General features: G+C 39.3%; 1 protein-coding gene across 6 annotated transcripts in view; it reads right to left on the reverse strand.

The window, feature by feature from the left end:
- MAST4 (microtubule associated serine/threonine kinase family member 4) overlaps nucleotides 1-25,232 on the reverse strand; it is a 232,727-nt gene that overhangs the window by 147,575 nt on the left and 59,920 nt on the right. For all 6 annotated transcript variants that reach the window (XM_085042888.1, XM_085042887.1, XM_085042885.1 and 3 more), the window contains one exon: nucleotides 12,481-12,512. In XM_085042888.1, the coding sequence (XP_084899014.1) occupies nucleotides 12,481-12,512 (32 nt within the window). The remainder of the gene's footprint in view (nucleotides 1-12,480; nucleotides 12,513-25,232) is intronic.

Below are 25,232 nucleotides of genomic sequence, written 5' to 3' on the forward strand. Positions count from 1 at the left end.
TCTTACTTCTCTGCAAGGGGCTTGTTTTAAAATTACAGTTCTCTCTACATATAAAAGCACTCTATTAAACTCAAATACATTTCAATAACTTTTTATAAATTAGTTGCATATTCTGCTGATAGCTCTATGGTATTGTTTGTATTACTAAAATACTGAATGGATAGAAAGAATGTGCTTATTTGCCATGTTAATTAAACATTAGAAATAACTAAACAGCTGTGAAGACCTCTGGGAAGTTAACCCAGCAACTGGTTATCACATTGAACATCTTAACTAAAAGTGTTGATCCTAAAACATTGCAGACAAAAGGAATCAATAGACATCCACCAGCCAAGATCTGGCAGAAACTCTCTGCAACCTCAGTCACTCCCCTTCTTCCACAATGAATTTGAACAGGTAGTTCTGAAACTAGCCCGACAGCCAGGACAACCACCTTGTCTTTAGAACAGATGCATTTTAGGTAAAGCAGGACTCATATTAACTGGTCCTGACCTTAAGAGCTCAGAAGACAGATAAAAATAATGAAGGTACCTGGCCGAAAAATGAGAGAAAAACTTCCCTACTCTTTGTCTAAATATCACCTGAAGTGTTACTACAGATGACAACAAGAGGTGCCATCTAAAGCAGTTTATTAAACTAGCCTTCCTCATTTCCACCAACCAGTCTCCCATCTCCCTTGACTAGGCAGCAACGTTTTTGCACCTGCTTGTGAAAGTTCAAAAGTAACATTCCATACAAAATCACAAGCTCAGTTAATACAAGGGCACAACACACCCTTTGCCAAGTGTTTTGTAATGAAAACTCACAGAGTAGTTACTTCAGTTTTGGACAATCCCCTACCATATTTCACACACTGTAAGAATAATTTTTTTTTTTTAATTAAAACAAAAATTACAAAGCAATAAAAATAGCTCAGCTAATAAAGTCTCTGGTCAACAGACTTCACGCTAATACTAAAGCTGTAAAAAGCTTCAGAAATTACATGTTAATAATAATTATGGTCTCGATCTGCACTGCCTATCAAGAAAAAAAAAAGCATTAAAAATCAGAGGAAAAACCAGATGTACTTTTTGAACAGCTCTACATTACACGAGGTTTAAATAACTGTTCTTAAAAAAGTCAAGACCCTTTTTACACAGGGATAACCCAGACCCAGGCTCTTAATGAGCATTTGTTTATCTGGTTTTCATTTAAGCTATATTTCAGTGCTAATTGATGCCATTTAATTTTCCTGCATGTAATTTTTCATCAAAAGAATAAAAATGTAAAAAACCTCAAAGACATGAAAATAATCTCTTGACTAGTTTCCTAAGATCATGATGGTATCTTTGTATCTTCTTCAAAAAGTTAAAAGCACAAATACAAAATTTCATGACTCCATAGTCAAACCTGCAGCTGGATTCTCCCAAAACCTTACACCATACATCAAAAACTTACATGTACTTAGAGAGTTACCAAACTGTGTTTTGGCTGGTTGCTAACTGATTCCTTGTTAAGGCACTATTATGCACACATATACATGCCTGCAGAAGATTCTCCCCAGCAATTCAGTAAGACTACCCAACATCTGCTTCAATTTTTTTATTTTTTTTTTAATTCATCTTCTGGTTCTCTTTGTCATTAGACAAACAGGGGTAGGCAAGCATTGCAAATGGGAGTCAACAACTGAAAGAGTGCCATCAGTCTTTCAAAAAAAGAAAACCTCAAGAAATTTGAACCTTGTGTCATTTTTTTTATCTGCCTAATGCTTACGTAAAGCCCTATACACATTTCCACTGAGAATTCTGTCATTACAGACAAGTACAAATGAATAATGTTGTCCGTTATGAGACAGTATTTTCTTCCATGAAAGCAGATACTTAATATATGGAATCAAGTTTCAGCAGAAAGTGTGAGCAAATAATCCGACGGACATAATGACAATTTATAAAGAGAGCAAGAAGGAAGTCAAGTGATCATATTTTCCTTCCCCAAGAGAGGTCCATGATACCTATAATACCCCTACTGCTCCCATCAGATGGTTGTCTCATCTGTTCTTAAAAACTGAAAGTGATTTCACAACACTCCCTGGTACCCACTCCTCTGCTTCGCTTTTTAGACACTGCTTCAACCGTGTCTGAGATGAATCCCCCTTGTTCCAATTTAAACACACTGTGTCTTGCTGTACACCTCAATAACACAGAAAACACTTTTATTCCTACTAATGGCAGATATTCCACACACTGGAAGACTTTCATGAACATCCTTCAGCCTTACCTTCTCTAAAATAAGTAACCCCAGCTTGGTAAATATTTTTCCAGGTATCGTCAAATTTTCAAAGTTGGTAATAGCTGTCATTTGTTTCCAGCTGATCCACTTCAACACACAGTACCTCAATATAAGGTCTTGTAAGTTCTGAGTGGGATAGAATAATGCTGCAAGCCTGGTCAAAATATCAGCTTCCCAGCATGAGATACCCACTGCCCCCCAACAGCAATTGTGGTACATTAAACCTCATGGATCTCTTCTGCAAACTGACACCTATTCAACTATCTTGCATTTGAAAAGCAGAGTATTTTCTGCAGGAATAAGAAGTCTCTAGGCTGTTCTATTTTACTTAGTATATTTTCTCCAGGTTGTCAGAACGATTTTGAAACTGCATACTGCTCTTCAATATACTTGCATTCTTCCCAGGTTGTTTTCTGCTTCAAACTTCACAAACACCATCTATTCTGCCACCTAGGTCACTAATGAAAAATAATGACTAAAGCCAGTCAACCAGGTTTATTACACCGGTAGCACAGAGTAATTTCCTGCTTAGTATTTCTGCCCTATAAACAACATAGCAAAGGCTCTCAAAAGTGTAAATATCCCCACCCCATACCCTCACCTCACCAAGGCACATTTGCATGTATGGTTACTGGTAAAACTTGGCTTAAAAAAGGTCAACAAAGTTCTAATTTATAGAGCAAGCATCTAAAATCACTCAGGATTTAGATATATGAGGATTTATTCTTGGTACTTCTGACAAGCATGTCAACCATAAAAACATCCATATTTTAAATGCAAATGAAAACATTTTACATGGCTCCTAGCACTATCTAGGAGACAAGCATTCACAAAATATGACAATGATCTGTAAAAGCTCATTTTCAGCAGCATCTCAGTGATAGTAGGGAAGAACCACAAAATAATTGAGGCTGGGTCTCAAGACCATACCTACACATGAATGTAAACATGGCTGATTTAATCCTGCTTCCATCACATGCTGTGTTCAAATCGGGTATGTATCTAGTCACATAGTGGCAAAGTAGTACTATGTAGCAGAGGGGAAAAAAGCATTCCCAATGACTATGTTCCCTGTACAACCTTTAAAAAGGTACAGGAGAGCTTTTCCATTCACGCTAGAACAGCAAGAACTGCTCGTTTCCAGCAGCACACCCAGCCCTGTGTCAGGAGCACCTGCGACAGCATGTTTGTCTCAAATACCAGACTTGCCTTCACTGCTTAGGGGCATGACCACACTAAACATTCATGAGTGAAGCCACTGGGATTTGGGAAATGTGATTATATGCAATTACACTGCCTTTTGCACTGTGGCAGTCAACATACAATGAATACAAAGTAAGAAACTCCCTGTGTCAGCCTTTTAGACTCACTTGCTCCCCATGGCAGTTATCTGCTACTCTTTCCAGGCAAGCAAGGCAATAATGCAGATCCACTTATCCCCAGCACCCTTTCTTGACCTTTTCACATGCCTGTGAGATCTGTTGCAACACAGCTCATTAAACCTCACAGGTCTAAGCTTGACTGGCTTGCTAGGAAAAAATGTGACAGAGAAGCAGAAACCCTACAATATTTGGGAGAAAAGACAAGAGGACAGAGATGGCAGAGAAAAGCACACAGATGGAAGGAACACGTGTTAATGCCAGGTTGGCCTGACTGCCATGACTCAGTGAGCAATGACTCCTTAAAGAATACAGAGGCAGAGCTCATTGATTAGCCCTTGTGAAACAGAATGGTATTATGCCAATGCATTATTTTCCGTCTCCAAATCTACAAGAGAAGAGCTCTGTCCTGCTGCCATCCATCCCTCCCTTTCCTTTTCAGACTGCCACAGAGCCCACCCACCTTCCTGCTGGCCACACTTTTGGCTGAAGTAACCTATTTAGTTTCTGCAAGCTCCAGTCTTGGTGAGCCATCAGCCCCTCCACAAGAACTGCAAATGCTGCCTCCCCCTTGATTTACTCCCAGGAGCCATCACCCACCCTCCCCTACACAAAGCATTTGGCAACCAGGTTCTTGGCATGCCTATCCCCCTATGAAAACTACATCCACAGAGTGAGCTCTGCAAGCCTAAACCCAGCCCAGGACCTCTGTGCCAGCTCTCCACTGCTCTGTCCCAGAGAACTCACCGGCAAGGAGGGCACTTGGCTTTACACAAAGGCTGCAAAGACAGATGGAAAACCTCCAGCAAAACAGAAGCATGCAAAGAACTGCATGCAGTCAACAAAACTTCGTAAGAGAGTAAGCATGACCCGTAACTCCTGTGAGGAAGGGAGAAGTTGTAGATAGACAGAAGTGGTGGCAGAGGCAAAAATGGCCACAGCCACAAACATTATGCCATGTGTTCACAAAATACAAAAGACACAGACAGTGCAGCCTAACTGTAAAGCAGGCTACACTCCCAGCAATGGCCAACAGAAGCCCTGCTGCCACTCTGTCATTTGGGCTGGTTTAAAACTTAGAACTCTGTCTACAGACACATAATTGCAGGAAACAAATACACTAATGTCCTTTATGATAAGCAACAGCACTGGTTTAGAATACTGACAGTAATAAAAAATGTTCAAGTCTGTATTTCACAGGAAAGAGTGAGAGGGAAAAGAGACTTCCCTCCTCATCTGAGACAAAACAGAAGTGGCTCACTGGGATTTCATGATCGTCATTCATGACAGCCTATACTTTACATAATGGAATGGCAATTATACTGAAAATTTCAAGGGGACAATCTGTAATGGCAGAATGCCTAACTGAAGATGCAAGGCAGGCAGATCCCTGATTTTCAGCAACTGCCTGTCTTTTTCTGAAGGCAGATATTTAGAACACAGGTGATAGTACTGGTACCAGAAAGAAAAATATATTATTCAAAAAAAAACTGAGAGTTTCTTTTCTTAAGGTAAAACCAAACACTTACTTATATTCGATACACCTTCAACCTCCATTAAAAAAAAGAAACAAACAAGAAACAAAACAAAACAAAAAACCAAACAACCCAACTTCTTATTACAATTCTTTTAGCAGAGCACAGGTTCATCAAACTATCAGGTACTCATTCCAGGACGCCACCAAGACCCCAATCCTACAGAGGCTAAATGTGGGCACACTAGGAATTGCACAGCTTCAAGAAGCTCTCTCTGTAGATTAACAGAGTATTCAAAACTTTTTATGGTCAGTGCCAAAAAAAAAAATCAGCTCATCAATACAGAATACAGTGGCCTAGATCATGCATTCATCAGGACGTAACAACTCCTTTGTGACAAACAATTCTTTTTAACAAATTTTTTAAGTGAAGAAAAAGAAACTTCTTGAAATAATGACACTGGGAAAAAAAACCCAGTGAACAAGAAGCTGCTTCAGTATGCCAGGTTTTCAAGGTTTACCATTAGAAATTCAAGCTGTGCTCACTAGCAGTGATTACCCATGACGTTGTTCTGCCAGTTTTCTCAATGCACAAGTACTTTCTGAGGAAGCAGAATAAAACAGGTAGTTATAAGGACATTTAATCTTTTTGTGTATGTGATATAATTTTGAAACTTTACTAGAACAAAATCAAAGACAAATAATTCTACTCGCTGAAATGCAACTTCTGTTCACAATACAAACAAGAAGACACAGCCTTCTTGTATGCTAATAATAAAATTAAAGCTAATTTTAAAATGCTTATATACATCTATCGCATTTGTCACTGACAGAAAGAATTTAATCATGCAATTACTGCACTTACACGGTAGGTTACACCTAGACCTTGCCCTGATGCTCAGACATCACTACTCCCTTGCCTCAGCAGCTCCCATTTCCAGCCATTAAATTCCCCTAGAATCTTCCGTGCTCTTGCTCTAAGTTTTGCTGCTTCAGTGTACACACAAACACTGCAATCACCATCAGCTGCTGGTTCAACAGGTAAAGCAGGACACAAGGGAAGAACCCAGACACGGAGCAAGCAGTTCAGTGAAAAAGACCACAAGCAGAAGAGGCTTCTCAGAGGTGCAGAGTGACACATGGAATAGTCAAGAACATTAGGACAGCCAGTGTGTCCGGCGTCCATCTCATTTATTCTTTTTTGCATGTAGGAAAATATTTTAAACTATTCTAATGCACAAACGTTTTTTACTTTAGGCAAAGCTTGGAGGCAACCCAGATGCTTGATTTTCTTTGCTTCCACCAAGAATCATGCGACTCCCCCATTCTGAAATTCTGCAGCATCCCTACAGAATCGTACCTTGACCCTCGAGGCTGATTTAATTTTGCGTTTTCCCTGTGGCTCAAGTTTAATCACTATTTTGATAAAGAATTACTTATGATTATTTTTCATTCTCAACCCTGGCCTGTCCTTGCCTAAGTAGCTGAAATAAAATTCAAACAGGGAACACCACACCCAGCACACTGTGAAGTAGCACAGTCCCTGGCCACTTTACATTACTTAGAAATCACAGCACCCACAGAACAACAGTAGATAAATGCCATGTTACACAATTAAGCTTTAAAGCATGATCACCTCATTTTTTGGGCACCATTCTCCAGGGAGGCAGGTTATTTTCAAGAATTTTGTTATGTATCTGAACAGTTTTCAAATATATAAAAAAGTCATCACTATCACTGACTTTTTTTGCATGTGTAAATAAAAGTTGTGTACAGGCACACACAGACCCACAAATAGATGAGCCTGAATTTACCAGTAAAACAGTATTACAAAGCTTTAAAATACCCTCACATAGTATACATAATTTTTCACTGAAAAGAGACATGATGAATTACATTAAAACAGATCATTCCTTTTTCTAAAATGTAATGTGATAAATCATAAAAAGAGGACATAACTGGATAAAGTCCACGCATATACTAGTAATACCCAGAGTCCAGAGATAATTGCAGATCTACATAATAATAATATTGGTACAATAAAGCAGGGATGCAAATTTGTATGTGCAAGCGCCAAAAAAACCAACATAACAACTTCAAACAGTTGTTCTATACAGTTCTATAAACAGTTGCCTATACTGTTAGCCAAGGACACAGCTAACAGCAATAAAATACTAATGGATGTGTTGTTTGTGTCTAAATCAGGCCTGTGCCCTCCCCAGCACAAAGGATGTGTTTGCAGAAGACCTCAGCACTGACAACAGGAAGGTGGCAACAAGGCTACCCAGCACGGTGCACGTGTCACAACTCTCCCTGTTAGCACAACATTAAAAGAAGGAAACAGACAATGGGCAGCACACTTGCACAGGATTTATGGAGGCTAAAGCAAGCAAGATTGTGCGGGGAAAGGCTCACGTTGCAGTAGCTGTTGGCTCCTAAATCATACAAAAGACATAACCAAGTTTTTCATTGTTAGACACAAGGAATCCAAGAGATGCAGGGGAAAATAAATTCCACTCAGTGACAGCAGTAGAAAACCCTTGAAAGTTGAGGACAGAAACAATGCTAGTAACAACACTAAAGAATATGCAGCTTGATAATCAAACACAGGCTATGGAGAATACCTACTAGAGCACAACACATCCATACTAGAATTGAGAAATTCATTACCTGGCAATTCATTATTGCTCCACTCTCCAAATTTAAGATAACAGGTCACCTATGAACATACCTATTTTTTTTATGATGTAGATATATATATTTGTACACAGAAACTGTAAATCAAATTCTAGTTTTTCCACCTACATGGGCCTCAGAGCTTTTTTCTTTTTTTTTCCACACTATGGATCATTCCCACATTTTCCCTACACGTAACTGATACTCCATATTTTTCATTGATTAAAAAAAAACTTCCTTACAAAATCGTTTTTACCTTTCTTGAAATTTAAGCATCTAAGCAAGTAGTGGTTTTGATTACTGTTTCTCTTGAATTCTTGGCTTGAATTTCTCTTGAAATCTTATGTTGCTGTTATCCAAGGATATCAACTGTTTCACTGAAATGCATAAATCAATTTTATGAAAATTCCTTGATGAACTTCGACATTTCCACAGGTGCAAGCAGATTATATAATTGCTGGTACTGAACTTGAGTCCATATTTTGTAATTACCGAAATTAGTTTCAGAAAGAAGGACAGATGCAGCAAAAATAAATACATCAAAGTGGTAACATCTCCAAATTAAATGGAAATTGAAAATTAAACTAAAGAAGACAGAAAGAGCTCAGACTTAGCCTGAAAAAGTCAGTTATTTTACTTCTAGGGCAGGTACATCAAGCACTGAGGCTCCAATGAAAGGAAAAACTGCCTCTATTTACTCACTTCTTTTTATGTATTGCTGCTCCTGAAGGCTCCTCTCCACCTAAGAGAAGCTCATTGTAAACCTCTTTTTAGAAGAGCATTTTAAACCAGAACGTACCTACTCAAAGCTGAGCCTGATTTTTGTGCCACAATCTTTGAGTTCATGTCCTCTCTGTGTCTAGTTCTCATTTTCCTGAACTCTGCCAGCATGGTAAAGAAATAAATCAGGGTAAGGACACTCATGCCTTAAATTCAGTGATGGAAACTCACTTGCTTAAACACACACTGAGAGACCATCTCCGGCTACCTACTTCAGCTGGATACACTATGAATGCCTAATGGATAGGGATGTGTAGCTGCCATCAGGTATTCCCTGGTTCCTCAGAGGATCTGTGCTTCACAGACAAATGGCAACACTTAATTCTGATAAAATTAAACCTGTATTTCTGAGTCTCACTTAACATTAAGCACAAGTATCTTCCTTGGCATTACATAATCACAGAACAGTGAAAGGGACCCACAGTGATCAAGTCCAGCTCTTAAAGTGAACAGCCTATACAGGGATCAAACCCACAACCTTGGTGTTACTAGCACCATGATCTAACCAACTAAGCTAAACTCAGGGTTGGAAGTGTTTGGTGAAAATAAATCAATAAAAATATCCTACCAAGGTATAAATAACCCATAGTGGCAGTGTGCAAAAATATTTCAATGTAACTTTCCAATGGACTTGCAAAGTGGGATACTAACAGTCATGCGGGTTTACAATCACATTAAACTCACATAAAGTCAGTTTTGCTGCAGGAGCCAGCCTGAGAGAAATCTCCCATTTATTCATCCTGCCTCCAAGCCACCACACCATGATGCCAGAAATGCATATGTGCAGTTGGGCAATTTAACATGCTGAAGAACCTGCATGAAGCTAGTTGCAAACTGGATCAGTTCTGCCTGTGTCCACACACAGAGGTGTGCCAACACAGCCAGGGGGTGCTCCGAGCATGGGAAAGCTCACTTCTTGCTCAGCCAGTACTCTACATCTCAGTTTACGCCAACTATGCTAATATCGCATATTGAAACAGCCCTCCCTGTACTGCTTAAAGTTGCGTCCTTGGCGTAACATTGGCTCTGAAGCTCTGAAAGATAGTGTGATGTGCCTACCTGGAGCTGTTCAGGACCTCTAGATGTCTACAGCAATAGAAAATGGGACTTCACACATTTTGAAATTCAGTCTCCGTGTCAACATGGATATAATATGCAAACACAGCAGCCAACACAGCAGCCAACACAGCCCATGCACACAACCCCTGATGCCACAGCCACTGCTAAACTCAGCAGTATGAGCCCTTTTAATTAAGCACTATTAAAGTTACTTTAAAATACCATCGTATTTTGGGTTTGCACCGCCAGGTTTAAGTAGCAGGGGAGCTACAGAGGTGGGTTCTGTGTGAAGCTGCCAGAAGCTTCCTCCATGTGTGGCAGATCCAACGCCAGGCGACTCTAAGACAGACCCACCACTGGCCAAGGGTAATAACACCGCTGTGATAACAGGTTTAAGAAGGAAAAAATAATTATTGTGCATATGTAGTTGCAGCCGGAGAAGAGCAGAGTGAGAATATGTGAGAGGAACAGCCCTGCAGACACCAAGGTGAGTGCAGAAGGAGGGACAAGAGATGCTCCAGGCAGCAGAGCTGAGGTTCCCCTGCAGCCCATGGTGCAGCCCATGGTGAGGCAGCTGTGCCCCTGAGCCCATGGAGGTCCCTGGGGATGCAGAGATCCACCTGCAGCCCATGGAGGAGACCCACACTGCAGCAGGTGGATGCCTGAGAGGAGGCTGTGACCCCATGGGAGGTCTGTGCTGGAGCAGAGTCCTGGCAGGGAGCTGCAGACCCATAGAGAGAGGAGCCCACGCTGGAGCAGGTTTGCTGGTGACCCTGTGGGAGATCCACGCTGGAGTAGGCTGTGCTGAAGGATGGCACCTTGTCGAAAGAGACCCATGCTGGAGCAGTTCATGGAGAACTGCTGCTCGTGGGATGGACTCATACTGGAGAAGTCTGTGGAGAACTGTCTCCTGTGGGAGGACCCCATGCTGGAGCAGGGGAAGGACTCCTCACCCTGAGCAGTGGCAGGAACAACATGTGATGAACTGACCATAACTCCCATTCGCCATCTCCCTGTGCCTTTCAGAGTGGAAATGTAGCGCCTGGGAAGGATGGAGTGGTGTGGGAAAGTGTTAATATTTATTTTATTTCTCATTATCCTGCTCTGGTTTCTTTAGTAATAAATTCAATCAATATCCCCAATTCAAGTGTGTGTTGCCCATGACAGTTATCTGGTGAGTGATCTCTCCTAGTCCTTATCTCAACCCATGAAGCCTTCATTGCATTTTCTCTCCACTGTCCAGTTGCAGAGGGGAGTGATAGAGAAGCTCTGGAGGGTGCCTGGCATTCAGCCAGGGTCAACCCACTACAACCATCTGCAGAAACCAAAGCACTTCAATAACTAGATATGATTACGCTGACAAGGTGCTATTCTTTGCTACATTTTATTAAAGTCCAACAACATTACAGAAAGTGCACTTACATCTCAGTGATCTCAACAAATGAGACAAAACAACATGAATGTGAATGCAGCTGAGGTGACTGTGTTGCAGTGTTTTTTCAAATTTTGACTAAAATAGCTAATAACATTCAATGTCAAACATCCTAGCAAGAGTAAGCAAGGTCAAGTTCCAAAAGCCAGCTTCTGCTCTGGCTGAAGTGAACAGGAGTTTAGCCATTAGCTTTAAGAGGCAGTCTTCTGCCCACATAACAGTTTCAGGTTAATATAAAGCACCGAGGACACCAAAAGAATGCACCAAAAATCATTCTGTTTAACTATTTTTCTCTCTGTCACTGAAATACTTAAATAATGAAATACTTGACTAGAAGTTAGTTTTCTATTTTCTTGATTTTTCTTACATAATGGGTTTGCTTACTGCCTAGTGTACAACTTCACAGGGGTCAGAACCCAAAACAAGAGTCTATTCCAAGACAGCAGGTATCCCATGAAGTATAGACTTCTGGTATGCCTTTTGAGTCAGAACAACAGAGCACTTCACTGCACTTTTCCAGCAGTTACAGTTCCAGTTATTCACATACCTCACCTACTACCACCAAAAGCTACACAGCACTATCAAGCTGAAACCAAGTAACTGGCCTCTTGTGAAAGGGCACAGGGTTTTACAACGTGTTGTCACACTAACACAAGCTTACTCACCTATAGTCTATAGATCATCTTACAGTATTAAAATATTTTTGAAATAAAGCTGTAAGTGAACAGAATTTGTTTCTTAAGACATTTTGTGATGTTCTTATCCAAATATTTCCTCAGCAAATTACTAATACGGAATAAGAAATTAGAAAGATGCAAGTGAAAAATACAAGTTTTAAAACCAAATATCTCAAAATCACTGGAAAGTCAAAGCCAAGGTATAGAAACCTGAGCAAAGCACAATTAAACTCAGTAGCTATATAACTAAGTAACAATTTATACAAGAATATATGGTCTTTACTTCTGTAATCAAAATAGTAGCTTAACAATCCTATACATTTAGTAGAACACATCTGTGGTCTTTGTTCCTACCTTCAAATCCACAGGACTGTTCATAGAATTTCATAAGCAGTTTTACTTATATTAAAAATTTCTTTTATATCATTCAAAGATTTCTTCCTATATTGCTAAGAAAAACCTTTAATACAAAACAAAAACTTGAACTTAAGAACTTTTTATCCCTTGAAAATCCTTCACAACAGTTTCTCTAAAAGATGGGCATAAAAATGGTGACTACAAAACCCATAGGTTTTCACTTACAATTTTCATTTCTTTGTATGTATTCTAAGGCAGATCAACTGGCACATTTAATCTCCATTCTAACTTCCCTGAGAAGAAGACTAGCCTACTTTAAAACTGTCAAAAATACATACTGCACTGCAAGCACAATAGAGAAAACCTTCATATACTTACAAACTTCCTCTTCTTGGAAGGCTCAACTCCTTCTGCAACAGAAAAAAAGTTACAGTGTATTAGCAATAAAATATTTTAATTGGAAATGGCCATTTTAAGACAAGTACCATAATCCTCTTATCCTATCAGTAGCAGAGAGACAGAAGTGGTGTATTGGGACTGTAAAAGATTGTTATAGATTTTACATGTACCACCTTCCTTTCTTATTTGAAATATAAACATTAGCATTTGGAAAAGTCTAGACCTTTTTGTAGCAGCAATATTAAAATAGTTCAAGATCTTATGGAAAAGCCTTACAGTCAGCTATGATGCACTGTCAACACTATTAAAATTTGCAAGAGTCAATGACAAAGATAAATTAAGTTCTGTCCAATACTCATCATCTGTCAAACTTGATAACAGGATCACGAGCTGAATAGGTGAGCATTGCCACCAAGCTTTCTACACTATACTCTTAAACCCAAAAAACATTTAAGTACATAGTAGTTTCATCCACAATAAGTAATTACAATTTATTACAGTTTTGTGCAAAGTACTTGCATAACAACAGAAACACTGTTGTTAAACTTTTCTACAGCTTTTGCTGAGAACAGTTAAACAGTCAAACTACAGTTTAACAGTTTAAAAACTTTTTATGGGATTGACAAGGTAGCCTGCTAGTCAAACAGAAACTGCAAAACAAACGTTTTACTACTGTTTTAGTAGAAGAAACCCACAAGATCCATAAAGTTTGCCCATCAGAAACAAGCAAAATACATATACCCACAAGTGTATATTATTGTCTATCATATAAATCACAGAATAGCTGAGGCTGGAAGGCATCTCTGGAGATCCTCTGATCCAACCTAATCACAGAAGTGCCAATTAAAACAGATTACTCAAAACTACATCCAGATGGGTTTTGAAAATAATTTTGAACATTTTGCAGACAGACACTCCACAACCTCCCCAGGCAACCTGTTCCAGTGTCCAGCTACCCTAACTTTTTTCTATTTCTCACACAAACCTACATTCTGAATGCTACATTAGTTAAGCCTTCTTGGCAATCATGTCCAGCAGGGAGAATCAACTGCATTCAAATAAAAGGACAATTTGTCTGACCTAGAAGATACACAGTCAAGATACATTCGTAGTTGAAGGGCATCGTGTTAGAGAAGGTTGCATATGCAAATAGTTCAACTTACACGGTTGGATGCATTTAGTAATTTAATTGCATAGTTTTATGTTTACTTACAAGGACCTCACAAAAGGCTGTTTGAAAGTATGTAAGAGACACTCAGCTTCCACTCTAGAAGTTATCAAAGGGCGTAATTGAAAAATTCTGTTTCAAAAGTAAATATATGTATATGCATTCTGTGTATGTGCACACGTATTTATTTCACAGAGTAACTAAAGTAAAGTTATAGGTATTGACCAGAAAATGCACATGAAAATACAATCAAACGGACAAAAATAGTTCAGCCAGGCACCTTAGATAAAAGGCCATAAGGGAATGAATAATTATGTATTCTTTAGAGAGTTTTAAATGGTGTGCAGTAAATAAAGCTCAGGCTGCTAACTGAATGATAAGGACTAAAATATCAAGTAGCAGCTCAATTCCTGAGCACCGCCCATCCTGTTCACTGAATGAGGAAGGAAAAAATAGTGTGAAACAATACAATTAGACATCGTAATGCAAAGGCATAGGAGAGCAGAATTAAGGGCCTTGGTAACAAATTCTGGCACTTCCTAGGAAGTTCCAGCAACTGTTCAGAATTTGCATTTTAAAACAACATCTTTTAGCATGACATGTGCTTACTTACAAAAGAACAGTTACACCTGCACACAACATTGCATTATGATGCTGAGTAATTCCCCTAAATTTAAAATGTCATATTCATCATGAACAAAATGTAACTGCAAGTTAGAACCCACGTACTTCCTTTTGTTTTTTTCTTCAATATTTACAATGTCATTGTGTTCTATTTCTAACATACAACTTTACTTGTAATGGTAGGCACTGTCATATTGTAATAGACAAAGCTTGTGGAAAACCTACCAAACAGTACAAGCAAGAATCATACGAGGGTTTGAGTTGCAACACGTACTTTAAATTTGTTTCCAATGAATCTGATTTTTTTTTGTTTTGTTTTATTCAGTCAGTGTTTTGGTTGTAGTTCATCATTGTAACAGCACAGCAAATGAGAGACACTGGCTTCTGTAGATACCTGAAGTCACATTATTCTCTTGACACATTCTCATGCATGCCATCCTGAAGCACTACTTTTGACTGCAGAATGAAGTTCCAAAAGAATAACCGCTCACTGATGAAGATGTTAAAAACTGCCAAGACCACCCCATACAACAGAAAAAATAAAGCAAAACCTAAGTATATAATTCATACAAGATGATTTATGTAACATTGCATTTCTAAGGCTGGATTTTAAAACAACATACATATAAACAAAAGATGGACTGAAATAAAATAAATATCCTTCCTGGATAATATCTCTATCCTCATTTTTCCTATCTATAACAGCAATGATGTTAAAATGAAAGGTCACTTCTCTCACGCTTCTCCAGCTAGAGTATCTTCAAGAAAAAAAAAGGAATCTATAATGTAGTAAACTGAAGCATGTTTTTATGTCTCAAATCAGACCAAATTATTACAGCTCCTACATGGTCTTTTTTAGTGTTACTAAAGACTCACCTACTCCAAAGACTTTTTCACAGCCTGAAGGAATTAACAGATTATCGGCTGTGTTACTACAGACTTTCTCACTCCAGACAAGGCTCACCAACATGATGCTAGCTTTGCAATACTACAGCACAGCTCCTCAACTGGCTCTACATGAAACAGGTGGGAAAAATACAAACATGCTCTACATGGGGCTTACATCTACCTTATAGCTTAGATTAGAGAAATTGTTTATCTCCTTGGTATATAAAACACTATTTGTACTAAAAAACTAAAGATGACACTTTTACCCTGACTCTCCCAGCTGTTTTAGTCACAGCCACTAAAACAAGGATGAATGACACCAAACCAAAAATCACTCAGTTCTTCAGGCTTGCAACACTACAGCTCAGATCTCAGTTAAACTCCAAATGACCTGCAACAACTTCAGTTTTCCTGCAGTACAGCGTTTCCTTTCTGGAAGCCTCAGTAGAAGACCCAGAAGACCTGTCTGCCCTAGTTCCACTGCTCAGCATCCAACACATGCACACTGCTGAAGGTAAAACTTGGCAGGGTCAGGACCTTCAGATCCCATACTTAGCAGGCAAGCACCTGGGGCATTAAAAAGAGAAAAGATGCCCTTCCCTACAACTCTGCATGGTTCCCAAATCACCAGCTCTGCCCCAGAGGATCACATTGTGCTCTTTTGCCCTTGTCCTACATGGCATCCTCCTCTGGCCAGTTCAAGTTGGGCTGGTTTTAAGGCTATTTCATTCCACTGCAATAACACAAAGCGGATTTAATGGACCAGAGACTCTTGCCCTTAAGACCCTGTGTGTTTCAAAAACTGTTGTCACAAAATACAATAAACCTTGCCTCAAGTTTAAGAGATCTGCACAAGCCATGCCAAATTGCTGTGATTTAGCATTATGAACAAGGTGTATGGAATGTAATTGCAGCTACCACCAGTCAGTTCAAACTCTGTACTCTGTGCATTTTACTATCAATGACATATTTTTACAAGAGCAATGCTTTTTGATTATTTCAGTAATTATGACTCTTCCACTGGTCCTAACACACCTGTAATACTCTTCAGTATGGACAAGTTCAGCATCTTCACCACATTTCAGCTATTCAGCCTCATAAAAAAACCACACTGAACAAATAAAACACACAGTCAACCTTATTCTGGGTCAAAGCCTTCACCCTATTAACTAGAAACATGGTTTAAATAACAAAACTATGTAAACAGCTTTAAATGAAAGAGGCAACATAAAAAGCACTAACTTAATCATATTTCTTGTAAAGATTACCAGCAAGTTACAGAAAATTAAAATTTCATCCCCTACATGGGAGAAAAAAAAAAAATGTCATTAACTTGTTGCTTGTTACTGGGTTCAATTTTAAACAATCAATAAAAAGCTGAAACATTCATAAACTACTGAAGACACAGCTAATATTGTTAATACAAGGTTGATTTCATAACCACAGTAACATCTGCCACATCTTCCAACAATTGCAATGTTCAAATATTCAAGAAGTCTTTCAGAGTTTCCAGTCATTCATAAAAGTAGTCTGGAACAGTGCACCTTTTCAAGACAAATTTTGCTTATGCATTCTTCAGCTGGTGAGGTGTTAAGTATAATAAGATTAATATGAGAAGCTTTTTTTTTTTTAAACACTGCTGCTCTACCCATCCATCATAAACTGTAAGCATCTGACACCTTTCTGGTAACCTGTATTAGATTGTAACAGGTTAAAATTGTAACATTAACACTACATTAATAACAGTAGGAAGAAAAAAAATCAGCAATGGCACACAATTCACCTTCTAATTGTCATCAATGACAGGAAGACTTACTGCTTTGAGGAACGAATTTGAAGGATTTCTTCTTAAGCAATTACTATGTTTTTGCTGAAGATAAGCTGGGGGATGACAGCAGATCTTGTATTTGGATGTGGGAGTAAGGAAAGAAAGCAGTGCAAGTAACAAAGGATTGTTTTGATCTATCAGAGAAAGGTATTACACCATGCAAGAGCTTTTTACAAGCTAATCTTGACCTCTTTATAAGATTAATATATCAAGTCATTGCACTAATCCATTACAAATACCTTCTAAGCAAGGCAGTGGCACGTTATGCTTTTTATTTTATTGCTTCCAACTTTGCCAACATGCAGTTCTTTAGAATCACAGAGCAGTGAGCTCCATGTGGAGACAGATCAACCACAACAAATGTCAAGTGTCAGTGTCTCACACCAAATGTGCATCTTCCGCCCTAAGTTTGTTTCTCTGGCAAAGCTGTCTTTTTTTTCTTTGACAACTTACAACAAGAAGTGTTTCCTGGTTCCAGGAATAGTAAGCCTTTGCTTCAGAAATGGTATTCTATTAGCATCAGGGTGGAATTTTAGGAGTGGCTATTGACCCTAAAAATTCCAGGTCAACACAGGATTAACAAATTTTCAAAAAGATGCATAAATATGTTAAGGTCTGTCTTTCTCAGTCAAGGTGCTCTCACTCAGATCTCATTTCTCTCTAAACAGGTGTAGCTATAAAACTGTTCTTTTCAGATGATTTAAGTGAATTTGTGTTTGCACCGCCTCCTGCTCAGCAGTCTGAGTTCTAGCCTTGTCCAAGATGCAATTTTATATGCACTTTTCTCAGGAAAACTGTACCAATACCTTCTTCACTGGTAATGTAAGTCAAGATCACTATCTTCCCTTTTCCACACTGGCTGCCAAGAAGCCAGGCATTGTCGATGCCTTACAGTAAAGTCTGATGTTCTGCCTTTCAGCTGAAGCTCACAGATAGTTTCAATTCGTTCAGATGCAGCCACCAGTTTACCATGGTTTTTGCTTGTTTAGTGTACTCTCACAAATTAAATCAAAGATCATCTCTTCCACAAGCATTTCCATGAACAAAAATTACCACTTCTGCACTGGCAAGCTCTGGACGGTATTTACCACTACGCAAGGAAGATTCTATCCACAATTCTCCTGTGACTGCAGAACATGTGAGACAAAACACAATGCTTCTTAATTCTTAATTCTGCACATTCTTAACTGTGCATTTCAAAATTTCAATATGTATTCTACATGGTAAGTTATTCCCCTCACATCCCCAAACTTCAAGTTGCAAATTAGCAACACCACCACAGACTGTAACGAGAATATACTGTAGAAATGAAGAGGCACTTAAGCTCCTACTAGGCCAGAAAAGATCACATTTTGTCTAATTCAATATTGTGTGTTCTATGCAGTTCATTTTCATCTACTCCGTTAACTTTCCTTGCTTTTGTTACAGGCACTGCTGACTGTATCCTTCAAAGTAGAAACATATCTTCATGTCAATTCTGTGTTCTGAGACATGATGGAGAAGGAAAACTCAGATGCTTAAAGCTAGACATTATCAATTTAAATGCAAATTAACTGGATCAAAAAGAATGCCAAACTGGCTGCATATAAAAACCATATAAGAAAAAGAAACCAATCACTGTATCATGTACAATACAAGAGCAATTTAAATAATCTATTTTCCAACAGATGAACTAGATACAACATTAAGATTTATATCAGACTAGACTCAACTAAGTAAGCAGCAGTTAAATTTGTTTTGCTTTGCATTCTAGAAATTCTCATATAGCATTAAAAACATTGATCCATATGGAAGAAGAGGAAATATTTCAGAAGGATTCCATGAGTTAACAGTAAGGATTGTCCTATGAAATACGCTACAGTCTGAAGACTCTTCAATAGCGGGACTAGTAGTAACATTTAGTAAGCAAAAGAGCTTTGTTTAACTTGTTAAACATTTGTTTAACAGTTACAATACAATGACACTCCTAACTAAATTTTGAAATAAATTAACAGAAAACAAAGAAAAGCAACTACACCAGGTTTGTTGTTTTTTTACAGAAGATAAAGAACTACAACAGTTTCTTCACATAAAGTAGCAAGAACCTGAAAAGAGAGTCAGTCACTTGAAGTAATTTTGAGTATCATCTTTATATCTTAGAAACAAAAAAAAAAACCCAAATTGACATGTCAAGGGGGAAAAGAAAAAGTTAGTAAATAAATAAGTAAATCAAAAGTGCAACAAATATGCCATTTATGGAAATAAATTCATCAGCACAGAAAATGAGGCATGCCTAGTTTACCCTAATGCAATCCATAAATACTCAATGCTTCAGGGACATACCATATCATCACAAAGAAACCCACCAAACTGTATCAGTAACTACTGCTCAAAAGCAAAGCAGGAATGCAGTTAAGAATTATTCAAACTATGCTTAACAACATTATCTCTGCTGTATCTCATGTTCTCCACTACAAGCAGCAGTGGCAGAACACATCAATTCCACCACCTTATGACAGTAATGCAGCATATCTGATTTGGAGACTAGCTACTGTAATTAGTAAAAGATGAAAATCCCCTTTTAATGAGAAGCAGAAAGCCTTCTGAAAAGAGAGAAATTTGACTATTTGCCACCATTAACTCTGTAAATCTTTGCATTCATTCACTAGTGGTGTGATCTTTCCTTCTTTCAAATAATTCACAATAAAATATAGTAGAAAAATATGACTTTAGAGATTGTCCACAGTGTTGCATTCTTAGCTCAATTTTTAAAAAAATCAATAAATTACCATGTTTCTTTAAGAAAAAAGGGTGGAAACTCTTCATGAACTCTCCACCTCAAAGTATACAAAATCATTTAGTCTAACACAGTGTTAGAAAATCTATGCTTCCTCCTGACCTGCCGTCCTGCAGTTTATTTCACCCCTTGGCAAAATACATCACCACATGACTAATGGAGAAAATGCATGGACTGCAAAGTGCTTGAAACACCAACAGTCAACAGATGTCAGCTGCCAAGTGCACATGCATATTCCCATCATGAGAGTTTGAAAGTATTATGATATATTAAGAGAAAAGCAGAAGAAAAAGGAAAAAAGTCACTCAAGACATAAATGTCTGCTAGTGGTACAACTGCTCTCCTGAACAAACATAAACAATTATACAGTTAAGCACAACTGGAAAACCCTGAGTCCATGGTTTGGCTAAAGCCAGAGATTTCTCTAAGTTCTGTTTGAATCTGTAGGTTCTTTCATCAAACAGAAAGCAGTGGTTTTTATTTGGCATACCTACAAAGGATTTTGCCTACTATTAAAAAGCAAGAGAAAAAAACACTACCACAGCACACGGTGCCCACTATCAACACTTCCTGACACGATAGTTGCTGAAGACCACTATGCCCACAACCATCCAGATGCCTTCCTTTCCCCAGCTGCAAATTTTTGTGTTATACGATTTTGTATTATACAATTCAGACGCTTCTGCTGACTTTTGTTGAAATCAGGTATCTTCTTAACTAGAGGAAAAAATTATTAAACTTGCCTACAGCATGAAGAGACTTGCCTACACTCAGGCTTTGACTGCAACAGTTCTCATTAGCCATTTTGCACAGGGGGCAAAAAACATTCAAACACATTTGTTCTTTCCCAGTACTGATTACCACTAGAAAAATACAGGCCTTGCTCTACCTTAACACATTCACAATCATCAGCTGGAGGAGACCAAACCAGAAGGGCAAAGTTTACTGGAACTGAGTTTTAAGATCAGTGGAATTGAGTCACAGAGTCTGGTCAAATCACTACTGTGCCCACAATGCCCACTCTCAGACCCATACAGTTGAGCTCTGCAGCTGTTCTTCACACATAAGGGCAATACTTGGGGAAAACCAAAAAGAAACCCAGAAAAGTCACATGGAACAGCAGTGATAAAACACTACTTTTTCACTTTCAACAGATACACATCTTTTGCAAAAAAAAGACTACTTCATATTTGCTGTGTTTATGATTCCAGATCTTCTGTCCCTTATGCAATTAAAGGTCTCAAAATTAGAGATTTTGCTCAATGTTTACTTAATATTTTTATCAGGATTTATAAATTCACATTTGCTCAGTTCAGCTGATCCCACACAACTTCCTGGTAATATACTCTGCTGATGTGAAAGGAAGGTTCAAGTTCTCAAGCAAGGGTTACACTGGAAAAAGTGAGACTGTCTGGAGACCAACTAGGTTAAATATTAATCCAAATTCTGAAAACAGCTTAGTCAAAATGCACACTTCATTTTTTCACTTCAAAACTCTAGACACACATTTCTCCCAACATTTGATTTCAGCTTGTTCAATTTCTGCTGAAGCTTCATTTCTTACAGGGCTTTAAATGCCCTGAAAAAGTTGAAGATCCCCTAGATTAGATTAATCTATACATAGTTGCCCGAGGGCCTGCTCTGCACGTGTCCTGCCTTGCCCTGCTTGTTTGCCACACTTGTTTGCTGCTGAACTGCAGAAGGCTACTGTCACTACTCCTCTTCCTATATGGTAGGTAAGAGGACACCCCCAGCACAACTGTTTCACAAATATTCAATTACTAGTCAACACACACTCCAAAGCAAGAAAAATTTATTTCAAGCTCTCCAAAGATAATACATCAAAAATCCCATGATCCATGTCGCTATTAGACTGCTCTCCCTGCTAATGTTGTTATCCAGGTTCTCTAATTAGCTGCAATCTCAATTTTGAGTATCCACCACAGGAAGACAGGAAAAAATGTAATTTGGGAATTTCAATGCTCTTTGTAAGTATTCCTTTCTCGGTCAGGAAGGGAACACGACACACACCTTATCAGTCTGCTGGTTTTATTTTCATCTGAAAGCATCAAAATGTGGGCAACAATATACAAATATCTACTGTATCAATCTCTGGTCTAAAATCTCCCATGCAGAGAGGAAGCTGCTGTCTAGCAACAATTACCTTGAGGCACAACCCCAGCTTCCTAATACTGACAATTTCACTGGAATAATCATTGATAAAACAATACAAATTACTAGACCAGTGCTGTACCACTGTGTATAAGAATTTCTGAACTCCTGACATAAGGCACTGTTTCAGCCTAGACAAGGTTTTCAGCTAAAAAACAGAGTGGACAGACAATCCTTCTTATGTATAAAAAGCGAACATGTAACTATGATAAATCCTTTTCCCCAATTTATATCATTACCTGGTCCCTCTGTATGTGCTAGCAATAAAGTCAGGTATATTTTATAGTTTTTATTTGGACTACTAACACTCTAGATCAAATGAGATTAGGACTCAGATAGTCTTTTTGGTTTATTGCCATTTTACAGACAGTTTCATTCCCCTCCTTGTCCAATATGGCAAAATGATTGTTTCAAGTGAAACTACAGTAAATCACATCAGCAACTGTATTAAGTTTTGCAAGCATTACATTTCTTAAATTTCCTTTTACCTTTGACTGATAATCCTATTTATACCAGCTTAATAAGGTCTAACAGGATCAGTGAAGGTTACTTGAATTTATATCTCTGTCTAGTACGTTTGTCTGCAAGTTTCCGTCATGAAATATCTGCTAATTAATGGGAAGAACTTTCCAAAGGCACAGAGATTTCTTGTGCAATTTCTTGTACGATATCTTGTGCGTCTAAAAGACCTTCAGAAAATAAAAAGATAAAAGAAGAATAGAAGACACATCTTCAGATTTGTATCTATTCATCATAACAAAAGCAAACAGACAAAAAGAAACAAAAGTAAAAGAAAGCCAGGAGACAGGGCAGTCTTAAACTGAGCCTGCAGGAGGGAATAGTATAAAAAATTCCTCCCAGTTAGTATACTGATGTATATGATTAAACCAGCAAGCTAATTCATCAGCTTTCACCTTTTCTGCAGTCATGCCACCAAGACATTTCAGTCAAGAAAACACCAGTGTGTTTTCCATGCTAATTTCATTAGTGAAGATGACAGAATCACAAAATAGTTAAGCTTGGATGGGGCCTCTGGAGATCATCTGCTCCAATCCCCCTGCCAAGGCAAGGTCACCTAGAGCAGGTGACACAGGAACACGTCCAACTGGGTTTAGAATGTCTCCAGAGAGGGACATTTTACAACCTTCCTGAACAGCCTGTTCCAGTGTGCTGCTATCCTCAATGTAAAGAAGTCCTTCTTCATGTTGAGGTGAAACTGCTTGTGTCACTGCTCTTTGTCCTGTCATTGGACACCACTGAAAAGAGTCTGGCACCATCCTCTTGGCAACTGCCTTTGAGAGATTTACATGCATTGATGAGATCCCCTCTCAGTCTCCTCTAGACTAAACAGGCCCAGCTCCCTCAGTCTCTCCTCAAAAGAGATGCTCCAGAGCCCTCATCATCTTTGTGCCCCTTTGCTGGACTCTCTCCAGCAGCTCCTTGTCTCTCTTGTACTGAGGAGCCCCAGAACTGGACACTCCACATGTGGCCTCACCAGGGCTGAAGAGAGGGGAGGATCAGCTCCCTTGACCTGCTGGCCACTCTCTTCCTGATGCACCCCAGGATCCCACTGTCCCTCCTGGCCACAAGGACACACTGCTGGCTCATTGTCACCTTGTGATCCACCAAGCCTCCCAGGTCCTTCTCTGCAGAGCTGCTCTTTAGTGGGGCAGCCCCAGCCTGTGCTGGCACTTGGGGTTATTCCTCCCCAGGTGCAGGATGCTGCACTTGCCCTTGTTGAACCCCATTAGGGTTCTCTCTGTCCAACTCTCCAGCCCACCAAGGTCCAGCTGAAAGGCAGCAGAGCCTTCAGGTGTATCAGCCACTGCCCCAGTTTTTATCATCAGCAAACCTGCTGAGGGTACCTTGTGTCCCTCCATCCAGGTCAGAGATGAGCAAGTTGAGTGAGAGTGGACCCAGTACTGATCCCTGAGGAACAGTGCTGACTACAGGTGTCCAACTCGATTCTGCTCCTCTGATCATGATGTTCTGAGCTCTGCCATTCAGCCAGTCCTTGATCCACTTCACTGTCTGTTCATCTAACCCAAGTTTGCTGTGCTTACCCACAATAAGTAGGTAAAATTAGTGCATGCAGAATGATGTACCCCAGTGCTCAGGAAGGTTATCAAATGACCTTGAGTGTGATCACATGGCACATACAGGACAACCAAGGGATCAGGCTCAGCCAGCACAGGCTTAGGAAAGGCAGGTCCTGCATGACCAGCCTGATCGCCTCTTATGACTTGCTGGGGGGACAAAGGAAAAGTCTGTGCATGTAGTCTACCTTTACCAAAGTCTTTGATATTGTCTCCCAAAGCATTCTGCTGGAGAAGCTGTCAGTCCATGCCCTGGACAAGTTCACTCTTCACTGAGTGAAAAACCAGCTGGGTGGCTGGACCCCAGGAGTGGTGAAGAATGGTGCTGATATCTCATGGGTCAGAAATAGTTAACACTTCATCCAGAGAGTTACAGAGAATGAGAAGAGGGTTGTGAAACAGGTCTTGGATTATCCCTGAAACAAGTCTCATAGCCTCACAGGAAGGACTCTGAACAAACGACCACCTCAGCTTTTATACCCTGTACAAATCTGGGGCCTTTCAGCTCCTGCTGTTCACCTCTTGTCACCTGGATGGTGCCACAGGTCTTCACACGCTTGGTAGTGCAAGGGATTGGTGTACTCCTGCCCTCAGGCTCCTGTGAACTCGAGCTCCATCAGCAGCTGCAGACCAAGACAACTGGGTAAAAAGCTATTCGGCGGAACAGGCATTGTGACCTTTGACTCATGAAGAAACCTACCAACTCAAAAGAAGAGCAAGACTGAGCATAAAGACTAGTTAGGGTGAGAAGCAAGAGAATCATTCAACCAATAGAAAGCAGAATATTAAAAAGAGATAACTTGTAGCCAATATGCCTCTATTTGTTTGCTAAAGTGGCTATATAGTGTAAAGTTTCAAGAATGAACATATTAGCTTTGCTGATTTAGCACATAGCACTCATCTATGCACAAATATGAAATAAATGAATACCTTGGGTCTATGTGTGTGTTAGACTGGCTTACTGCACCCACAGCTGACAACACTTTTACAGATAACAGTGCCACAACCAGTTAGCAGACAGTCACTAGTGAGGTTCCCAAAGGCTCAATACTGGGCCCAACACTGTTTAAATCTTTACCAATGATTTGGATGAGGAGATCGAGTGTAACCTCAGTAAGTTCATAGATAAGACTAAGTTAAGGGGGAGTCCTGATCTGCTGGAGGGCAGGAAGGCTCTGC

This window comes from Lichenostomus cassidix, chromosome Z (assembly GCF_008360975.1).
Source record: "Lichenostomus cassidix isolate B80296 chromosome Z, HeHo_3.0, whole genome shotgun sequence".
NCBI classification, from domain to species: Eukaryota; Metazoa; Chordata; class Aves; order Passeriformes; family Meliphagidae; genus Lichenostomus; species Lichenostomus cassidix.